General features: G+C 37.1%; 2 protein-coding genes across 2 annotated transcripts in view; both read right to left on the bottom strand.

Moving 5' to 3' along the window:
- Positions 1–1,274, bottom strand: part of trappc10 (trafficking protein particle complex 10) — an 18,919-nt gene extending 17,645 nt beyond the window's left edge. The window contains exon 1 of the mRNA XM_024286807.2: positions 1,090–1,274. Within this exon, the coding sequence (XP_024142575.1) occupies positions 1,090–1,150 (61 nt within the window). The 5' untranslated portion in view covers positions 1,151–1,274. The remainder of the gene's footprint in view (positions 1–1,089) is intronic.
- A 600-nt stretch (positions 1,275–1,874) lies between these two features.
- cnga4 (cyclic nucleotide gated channel subunit alpha 4) lies at positions 1,875–7,551 on the bottom strand. Its single transcript, XM_024286731.2, has 6 exons — positions 7,212–7,551; positions 7,000–7,106; positions 5,937–6,520; positions 4,314–4,559; positions 3,761–3,926; positions 1,875–2,845 (listed from the first exon to the last, which is right to left on the bottom strand). The coding sequence occupies exons 1-6, from the start codon at positions 7,355–7,357 to the stop codon at positions 2,085–2,087; spliced, it is 2,010 nt and encodes a 669-aa protein (XP_024142499.2). The 5' UTR covers positions 7,358–7,551; the 3' UTR covers positions 1,875–2,084.
- Positions 7,552–10,650: the final 3,099 nt, after the last annotated feature.

A 10,650-nucleotide genomic window follows, 5' to 3' on the forward strand; every position in this document is an offset into this window, starting at 1 on the left:
TGTTGTGCTTTGCTCTGAATCTATAATGTAAGCAGAAGATATAGTTTTAGGTTGAAAACACTTCAAGCTAAAACTGATCTTTTAATACTCACAGCACTTTCTAAAGCCTATATCAAATACAGCCCCGCAAGGCAAACACCAGTCTGTGTAAGTCAATACCACAGTCTTGTGCTAAGATGACAGAAAGAGGTCTGCATACTTCAAGTTTCATACATTTTTTACTGTTTTTAAATAATCTAAACAATTTTTTTCTAATAAAAAGAGTGCATATAATAAGCAACAAATAGAAAGCATCTTAATGTAAAACATGTACTGATCCACATTCAAATTCAGTTTGCTACTGCTGTTTGTTGTTCAATGGCTACTTAAAATATGTTGCTCATCATTACTGCAACACACTATCAAAATAATAGTCTCCTAATTGATGCACTATCGTGGCATTGCTCAATCTATTTCAGAAAATAAAACACCAAATGATAGTGTACGTTTAGGATCTGTTGTCAGTCACAAAGTTCTAACAATATATTGTCAAAAACAGAGATCTTCACACCCCGCCCTCCAGGTGATTCTGCGTGCTGGTGCACAGGGTCAAGGTGCTAAAAACGGAGCAGTCAGTAGAAAAAAATGCCCCTCAATCCCCAAAAATAGCCCTACTAACGAACTTCCTGAAGACATCAAGGGAATTGTAAATTGTAACCTGACCCTGCCTCTAAACATAACCCAAAGGGTTTATGATGAAAACGGAGGAAACAGTCTGCGAGTCTACAACAACGAGCATCATGATATCCTTCCGAAAACTGCAGCAACTAGCCGTGGCGATACCTTGTTAGCTTGGCCTGGTTATCATTTCAGCTACAAGCTACCACAGGGGGGAATCATTCTGGCTATAACATGACACCTGGTATAGACAAAAGGAAGATTAAAAACGATTAAGAACAAATAAAGTCAGGGTTCGTGAAAGGAACGCCAAGCTGCTAAATGAGAGAGGGGCAGCTAGCTTCGTTTACAAGAGCTAAAGAGTGTAGCTAACAGGCTAACTGTCAAGATGTAAGAAATAAGGCTGAACGTCTCCTTTAAACGAAAACTCACATGTTACAATCGGCTTGTTTTCCATGGTATAGATGATTGGCCTTTCCTCTTGACACTCCATATGTGTTAGCGGTAGAACTCCATGAAAACAAGACTTTATTATTAGTAAGTGCTTATGTGTGCAGTTGTGTTGAGTCGGCCCGTGTCCCCGCTGCACTTCCGGGAAGTGCGTAACCCGTGCGTCAAAAAAAGGGCTAGCCCAAAGGTGTAGGTGGTGGGGGGGAGCGGGGATTATCCAAATATAATTAATTGCTCGTGTCTAAATAAATTCTTTGTTTTATTCAAGTAAAACTATATCTGTAAGATTTTCAATTAAAATAGATTTACTTTTTATTAATTGTTTGTTACTTTAAATATGTTATGAAATATTGATAATAACAGGGAGATTTTAGATTACCTAAAATTAATTGGAATTGCCAAAACCTTAATAAATTAGCAACTAATGTTATTCCTAAATTAAATCAGGAAAATCAATTAAATCGAATAAAACAAAACATCACTATTTTCAAAAGAACCACAACAATAAAATGAATACACTCTTAAAATTTTTGTTGTTTAGGGTTCTTTTTTTAAATAAAATATGTAAACATTATTACTCTTTGAATATTAATATTGTTAAGTCTTTAGCAAATATTTCTTTGTACCTGCTTAAATAAAAACAGTGGCCTCTGCTTTTAATAATGTTTATTTTTGATCACCTACAAAAGAAAAAATATTTAACAGTGAAACCAATAGAAAAATAGATAACTAGCATCCAGTCAAATAAAACATTTTAGATGACCACAGAGAGATCTTAACATGATATGTATTCCCTAATAAACATACAGTAAACATCTGAATTATTCTATCTAAAGTTGACATAAGTGCGCTCTACTGCCACAAAGAGGACACAAACAGTATTGCAAGAATAAAGCATTAATATGTAAGTAGTTTTTATTTTTGCTTTATCAGTTGCGGTTGTTTGCAATATTACTTTCCTTTTCTTCCATTAAAAGTCACTTCTTCAGATCTTCTTCGCTGTTTTCTGTCTTCTCCTCACATTCTCCCTCAATACTTGTCTCTTCATTTTTACTTCCACATTCTATTTCAGCTCCATCTCCTTTCCCATGTCTATCATCTGCGTTTTCTCCTTCTTTTTTCTCTTCTTGTGTATCCGTTGTCTTTAGACCAGATTTTTCCTCCTCAGTTAGTCTATCAACCTCCTCCTTTGTGCTCTTAGAACTCTCACCATCTCCCTCTTTGCTCACATCTTCACCATCTTCCTCCTGTTCCATTTTTTTCTGCTTTTCCCATGAATCTCCCTCTTGTCCTTCTGCCTCTTCTCGCTCCCATTGGAGTTCCTCTCCTACACCCTCTCCTCTTTCCTGTGTCATCTCTTCTGTCTCTCCAAATACTGACATATCAGCGTCCTGTGATGCAAGCTCCAACTCGAGTCGCTCCACCCTGGCCTGCATTTTGTTGTTGCTTGATTCTAATTCCACCATTAGTCGAGCAAGTTTTGTTTGCATGACTTCCAGGGTTCCCTCCAGTTTCTTTATCTTGGTTTCAATCTGATCTGCCTCCCCGTCTCCTTCTTCTGCACTCTCATCCAGCATCCCCATCTTGACAAGAATTTGCCTGCCTTTCTCCTCCAGGTGACGCTTGGCTGCTGGAAATTGAGAGAGGACGTCCGTCAAGTCTTCCTTTGACAAGCTGAACAGGTCCGAGTAACCAATGCTCCGGATGTTGGCTGTGCGGCGATTCCCAGACTTGTTACCTGAACAGAAGCAGAGCCATTTGGAAAATGTCAACAAACTTCAGAAGGTGATGAAGAACAATGGGACTGTATTAAACTTCTTAGTAGTCTGAGGGGTTTTGATATGTTTTTTCTAACTTTACTATTGGCTTATTTAAATTATCTTTAAAACTGTTTTATGTGGTAACCATATTTTTAGTACAACCTCAGTTTAGTTTTTAACAGATATTTTTCATTATATTACACAATAATTCCTCAATGAATCTGAAACTGTCCAAAAAACATTATCACAAGTATTACATTTTGTTATTTTGTAAGTGCAAAATAAAAAAAATATTGCGATCAAACATGTAGAGAGAAATTAAAATGTACAAATTCAAGATTCAAATGAAAGACATAGTAAAAAATATAAGTGAAAATTGTCTAAAAAACAGGCAAAGTTCCCCTTCACTGATTTGTTTCAAGGGATTATTTTATTCAAACAATTATGTGTTATAACTCATGTTCTGTTTCTTTTAAACAAAAATTTTCAAAGCTCAGCATTTTTTAAACTTTCACATTATTTATTGTGTGAAAATTTGCCAATGAGAGGTATCGGTGACCTTGCAAACAACCAATAAGGTTGACAAACTCACTGATGAGTTTAGAAACTAAGGGTTAATCACAGTCACAAGGTTCATTACTAAGATCTAAGAGGATGATATTTATTGCAGAGTTTAAAATGCAATGCAAAAACAAAAAGAACTATAAAGATGATATATGGGTTCATTTTTGATTTAAAAAAGCTTTTTTTTAATCAACTTTAAACACTCAACAATATTTCATTCATATATAGTATGTATAATAATATGCAACAGCTGTTTGGATAATTCTGATTTATTTTTCAGCCTTTTATCATTTGTTTTAAAGAAAATTTGTATAAAGGATGAAGCTTACCTCTGATATTAAGGATGCTAATTTCACCAAAAAAATTCCCTGCACCCAACACGGCAAATTCCGTGACCCCGTCATCTGCCACAACAGCGAGTTTCCCCTCTTTAATGATATACATTTCGTGGCCCACATCACCCTTCCTGCAGACATATTCTCCAGGACTGAACACCTGAAAGATAAAAATGTGAAAGTTCTGTGAATTTAATCCAAGCGTGCAAGAAAAGAAAATGCTTGACTCCCACAAACCAGAGAATGTTAAAACTATTTTTTTTCAAAAAGGTTAAAATATTTAAATTAATGAATTTAAGATTGATCTTTTTTACTTCTTGTCTCAAAATAGTACATAATTTGCTCAATTTATACTCCTTTACTTAATGCCAACATACAAAAAAATAATTTTATTGGAGTGGGTCTTTAATATAAAATAGAGAAAACATGTTTCTTTCTTACTATGCTAAAATAAAGTATTTTAATTTAAACTACCACCCAAAAGCAAAAACTATTGCTCTCTTTTCTATAACCCCTTTAGTGGCTCAGCATCTTTTCACCCGCTGACCTGAGGTGTTAGCTTGAGGACCAGCTCCTCCAGGAGGCTTTTCTCACAGTTCTGGAAGATGGTGACTTTGGAGAGCGTGGGGAGGTGAACGCTGACAGCAATCTCTGTCCTCATGTGTAAAGGCAGCTGCAGCAGGATTTCGTTCTCTCGCATTATCTTCTTGTTAATGTAGAGGTGCTGATACCAGCTGTCGATGCGGTTTCTCAGCTCCTTGCTAACGTGGTGGCTGCGCAAGTAGGCTTTCACCTTGGGGATAAAGAATTGCATATTTTTGAAAAACTATGAAAAGATATCTTATTGTGCAAGAGTTTAATTAGTTTCAACCTAAAGTTGTGGACAAACAAGATTTGACCAGCAATAGTTCCTAGCTAAAGGGAAACTGCACAGCTAGCTAGTTAGCTAACTGCGGGTTGAAGTTCGGGCTTCCTCTGGATCATTCAAACACACAAACATGATTTTAGACAATCAGAGGTGAGAACTGATTATTGATTATACTGCAAAGATAATTCAAACACCTACAAAAGAGCAAAAGACTCTTGTTCACTTGTCCTTAGCTGGTTTGACAAATCATCTCTCTAATCCCCCATCAAGCACATAGTTTGCTCTCCAGAATGTCAGGCTTCATAAAATCTTTTTGGTCTTGGTCTAAACTCCCCTTACGGGTAGATTCTGGGCAATGGGCCAACTTTTATGGGACATGCAGGATTGCCAGCAGGAAATACAGGTCATAGACCGCTTGACGAACCCGTAGAGTGAAAATGTTCATAGACATTTTTACGGGTGTGCTGCAGGCGACATTTAAAGAATCCACAATAGTAAATAAGAGTAGGTGAGATGTAGACATATCGTGCAAATTTGTCATTCCTTCAAGCCCCCCAAACTTTGGGGATTACACAAGGAGCCTTTTAGTGCTAGTGATAAGTGCGCTCGCCTTAGGCAATCTCTTTGTGTGCTCCTTCCACACTGACTGTTAATATTCAGTATACTTGTATAGTGCTTTTCTACCTTCCTCGAAGCCCCAAAGAGCTTTAAAGTCACAGTCCCATCCACCCATCCACCCATTCACACACACATTCACACACTGCCGAACACTGGCACCAATCTTCCACCATAGACAATGTGGGGTTCAGTGTCTTGCTCAAGGACACTTGGACACATGGGCTGGCAAGACCGGAATCTTGCAATTGAGAGCCGCCTTTTTAGAATTATGGAAATAACACAATCAGAGTGTAGTTAGTGGGGCATCCTACAGGCACTTGAGTATCATCTGTGAGTAGCTGGTGCGCACCCCTTACAAACATTTAGAGTGTGGCGTAAGGGCACCGTGCGACTACATTACCTGGATGTCATAAGTGTTTGCAACTTAAACTATCTTTACAAATACTCCATTAAATACTTAACAACACAACGGTACCTTAACAATAGTAAGTTCCACTTTGACCATACTTCCTTCAAGGGATCTGCAAGACACACCTGCGCTCCCCTTGAGATGAAGCCGCTCCTGTCTATGACCTTCCATGGGTCCAGACACCCAAAATGTGCACCCCCCTTGCAGATCAACCTCCCGTGCATGTGACTAAGGATTTAATGTACAACACTACTACACTACTTCCAGCCACTTACCAGCTCATGGTTCGGAAAGAAGACGTTATCACGATCTCTCAGGCTCGTTATGACGCTGCCAACATTACCAACAATCGATGCAAAGACTAACACAGCAATGAGCAGGTCGGCAATCATAAATAGGAACTCCTCCTCCCGATCCGGTAGTGGTGTGTCTCCAATTGTTGTGAAGATCTGAGTGGAAAACCAGAAGCAGTAAACGTACTGCCGCTGCATAGAAGCGAACGTTGGATTGGAGATGTTGGGATAGACCCAACGATCCTCTCCAAAGCCAATGTAATCGGACAACGAAAAGTAGAGACAGGCGTTCCAGTGGATCAGCACAAAGATGTACATCATCAGCTTGGTGATGCGAAAAGTGTTGGGGTAGGAGGTTCTCGTCTCCATCCGATCCAAGGCCTCGTTTAGTCGCGGGATGCGGAGAAGGCGGTTGACCCTCACCAGAGGAGTTTCAATTCCAAAAACAAAGTAGAGAAAGTCAGTTGGGAGAAGGGAAAGTAGGTCGATCAGAAAGTGCTTGGAGGTGAGGTAGCGTTTCCTCAAACGGCTCAGGTCCTTGATGAGGATGCCTTGGTCTAAGTAACCTAAAATATATAAAAAAAGACTAAATTAAACACAGATTTTTTTTAACAAGTCTCTATATGACATTAAGCATACTTAGAAATCATTGGCAGTACCCAGGAAGCCAAATATTGATCCTTAGACAAACTGTCATTTATGAAAAAACATTAAACATTAAAAAGAAAGTGATAATATGATCAAAAAAAATTATTTCCACCTCTAATCTTACTATAATTAATGCATACACACATAATCATTTACATAATAACAAATATATTTAATAAAATGAACAATGTTTACATTTTTTATCAGCTGATTACAAGACTATTTTAAATTAGAAAAAAATAAAAGAAAATGTTAAAAAGAAAACACAAATTTACAAGAGTGCATTTGACAGAATGTGAAAAAAAACAATTTGTGCATTTTTTCTCCAATATTTTAAAAGTACACGATATGGATTTTTTGATTATGGATTAAAACGATTTCCAATAAAAAGGCTTACCTGTATGAAGAGTGAGGATTGTGTCAGCATAATACATCAAATCTGACACATAGTCCAGGGTGAGCCACACAGGGAGGTAGTGCAGAGCGATAGCTTTAAAACACGTCCTGGAAAAGTGAAACCAGAAAGACTTGGAAAGTCCACATGGATCAAATGTTTAACATTTAAATATTGTTTTACTAAACTATGTAGCCCAAGTTGAAAATGCTTACCTCAAGATGATGATCACCCAGTTGTAAAGAATGGGCACTATCATCACATGGAGCCAGATGTAATACAAATGATCAGCTGGATCAATAACCCATTCCTTCCAACTTAGAGAAATGGGGAAAGATAAGAAGTATAAGTGAGGGGGCATACTTATATTTATTGGATATATGTTTTTTTTTCATTTAAAATGTTAATAATGAGCAAAATTGATATTGTTATTTCTTGTTATATGGATATTTTTCACTTTCAAAGTGCTGATTTTTTTAAGAAAACACATTATAAGAAGTTGATACCTCCACTGATGACTTTCTGATCAATAAACAAACTAGTATTTTCCTACTAAACCACAAAATGATCTTAAATGTTTCAATAAAAAATGGAGATTAAACTGTGTTTCCAGTATATTTCCATTTCCTCACAAATAATGACGTGTACCGTCATTTTGTATCCTCATTTGTCAGATTCACATCAAGTGTTTACATCACAGCCAGGTTGAAATGATAACACATCAAACTGCCATTTTTATTCAAACTTGGATTAAGAAAATTAAATTCAAGATTATTTTTTAAAGATTTTTCAAATAAAGTTGACAATCTTTGGGTTGTATGTTGATTGCCTGACCTAGTTTACTTGTTGTTGTTTTAAACATTAAGATGTGAGAAAACATGGAGGTAAATCAAATATAATTGCAATTTTTCTCCATCAGTTATCAGCTATGAAACTTGTTTACAAATAAAGAAAAAGTAAAGGTTGCTTCAGAAAGTCCAATGTTTGAATTACTCACTTAAATCTCAAGCCCAAGAAGGTTTTACTTTTCCCTCCATCTCCTGCTGCCTCATTTCTTTTCTGACTGTAATGCCACCGGAGCAGCCTGCGCCACTGGTTGGGCTGGACGCCATCATCGCCTCCTTTATCCATTCTCCAAAGTCTATAGATCCTTTTGTGGCAAGCACGGACTTTGCGAAAGATCAAGAGGGATTTTTTAAGCTTCTGGAGTGTACGGTTACATTGGACGCTAAGGTACAGCCAGCCTGATAACAGGCTCGGTTCACCTGCCTAGTGATGCTGGTCTCTATGGAAGGAAGCGACAACAGATGTCATGGGTGCTCTGGGAATTCTTGCCTCCCCTAGAAAACCTGAGAGGACTTTCTAAACGGTGAGGCTAAACAAACTCTGAATAGAAAGATGACAAAGCACAGCTGATGTATCAACAAATTTCCAATCTTGGTGGTCAATATGGGAAAAAATTTGGATACTTTTAGCCTACTGTAGTTTACGGTAATAGTTCACATGCTCAGAGCAAGCCCGCCCCCCATTCCCTTTGTTATTGGTCTGTCTACACACCATCCTCCTAGCGAATCTAGAACCTCACACCCCCACCTAGCATTACCAGTGCAACAGAAATGGCAAGCAATATTGAAGCTATCCAGTATTACAAGTTTGAGCCAGATGCCAGTGAAACTAGATAAATATAGTCATCCACATGTGGATTCATCAGGACGGAGCAGAGCAGGAAGCTCATGGCCTTTCGTAGCAGCTTCCACGTCACATCTACATTTTATGCATCTACTCCTAATTGACAATTATTTGTGTAAGGAAATACTCCGAAATGCAATTTTATCTGTTAAAGCAAATCAAACTTTATTTAGTTAGATAATAATCAGAATATTTGCCATGTTAAAAACACCAAAAACTTCATAGGAATGGGTCTCTCATTTTGTCTTTGTTACCACAATATTCACTTGTCTCACAAATTACTTTTTGAAAAGAGAGATTCCTGAAGGCAAATAAACCATGGAGTGCAGTTTTAACTCTATCACATAAAAACCAAGAGGTTACCTAATGTCTTAGCTTTTATATCCTGTTATCTGTTGGGCTGTTGGGGCAACATCAACAAAACAAATGATTCAGCAAAGCAGAATAAGTTGCCGTCTAAGGCCAGCTTTGTACTGCAGACGACATGGAAACCCCTGGAGCTGCTTGTGCAAAGTGGAGTGCATGATGTCATAGACTAGGAGATATGAAAGGGTGCACATATCCTGCAAAAATACTAGTGTAGTGTGTCAGTCAAAAATTTTGTTTTCAGTTTCCCTGAAACAGCGTTCAGAACAGAAAGTAAAAACTGTCTAAAGCAGCAGCTAATTCATTTTGTTTAACTGTAATGGTTGATTTTTCATGACAATTTTACCAATTTGATGTTGATTAGTAATTAAATTTTATATATTTGATATTTTTCAAGGTTTATTTTTGGGCAAACTGTGAGAAATTGCTGAATTGTTTCCATGCATGTTCTTTATATTTCCATTTTTGAGTAGGAAAATATTTTTGTATTCAATTTGATTTTAACAGTAAGATATCATTAGGCTGGCTTACAGACATCCATCTGTTTGTACTGTCTCCCACTAGCTTACAGCCACTCACACACCCAACCAACATTAGTAGTGCAAAAAAACCTTTTAAATATTCTACTACTTATTCTACTTCATATATTCTATAACTTAAACCTCTGAACTGTAATGCTGATTGTTGATGTGCAGGTTGCACATATAGTGTTTTCTCTTACCTGTTATATTGTATATTTTTAATTAAGTTTTTTGAAAAAAAAAAAGGTGAATATTTTCCACATAATTTTCTAAACACAGGCTGCCAGTGGTGTTTTTTTTTTTTTTTTTTCTGCATGGACTGGAGGAAGGATTAAGGTTAGGGTTAGGTTAATACATGCAACCTTTACCAACATTTAGCCCGATGCACTTAAAAGGTACATATAGGCAATATTCCCATCAGGTTTTGTGCTTGGTCGCACAAAAATACGTACGAAAAACGCCAACCCAAGGGAAAAAAATGTCGAGCAGTATTGGAGCAGCGGGTTTGAACACGATGCCAGCTTGGACAAGTAAAAATGAAGGGATCCAGTCGTCTGCAAGTGGATAAACTAATATGGAGTGGAGCATGGAGCTTGTGGCTTGCCGTAGTCACAGCTACAAGCTTTTTTTGCATTTCTTTTTGATTTACACATATTTGAATTAAGAAAATCTCAGGAATGTTATTTTAAAAGGTTAATTTCCTTTTTATATGTCCTCCATCATAAAAAAAATGCAACAAAAACATGTTAGGAAAATCAAAAACACAATTTTCATCGCATGTGGCAGATTCCTGCTCTGTAGAACCCTAATGAAGTAATTAATGGGGGTCAATAGGCAAAATTGCATAAATGCAGAGTTTTTTTTTTCTTAATTTGAATCATAGTTCAACTGTTCTGGTAAAAGTAAAGACACATAGTGTGATTCATTCATGTTTCATTTTGGTATAGCCCACTATCCACCCCAGTCAGAATGTTCTGGACACACCCCTGTCATGTTTGCTTTTCTCTTTTCAAATTATCTCATTTTAATGTGTTCTGGTCAAAGTTACCAAAAAACCGAAAGAGCATCCTCAAAGTAC

Source organism: Oryzias melastigma, linkage group LG21 (assembly GCF_002922805.2).
Source record: "Oryzias melastigma strain HK-1 linkage group LG21, ASM292280v2, whole genome shotgun sequence".
Taxonomy (NCBI): domain Eukaryota; kingdom Metazoa; phylum Chordata; class Actinopteri; order Beloniformes; family Adrianichthyidae; genus Oryzias; species Oryzias melastigma.

What these genes read in the sequence shown, in the direction of transcription:
- cnga4 (XM_024286731.2), bottom strand. Translation starts at nt 7,357, where the DNA reads ATGCCCCCTCACTTATACTTCTTATCTTTCCCCATTTCTCTAAGTTGG. An exon ending in TGGGTGATCATCATCTTGAG is followed by an intron (nt 7,107 to 7,211) that starts GTAAGCATTTTC and finishes TCACTTTTCCAG; the next exon opens with GACGTGTTTTAAAGCTATCG. An exon ending in TCCTCAAGCTAACACCTCAG is followed by an intron (nt 3,927 to 4,313) that starts GTCAGCGGGTGA and finishes TTTATCTTTCAG; the next exon opens with GTGTTCAGTCCTGGAGAATA.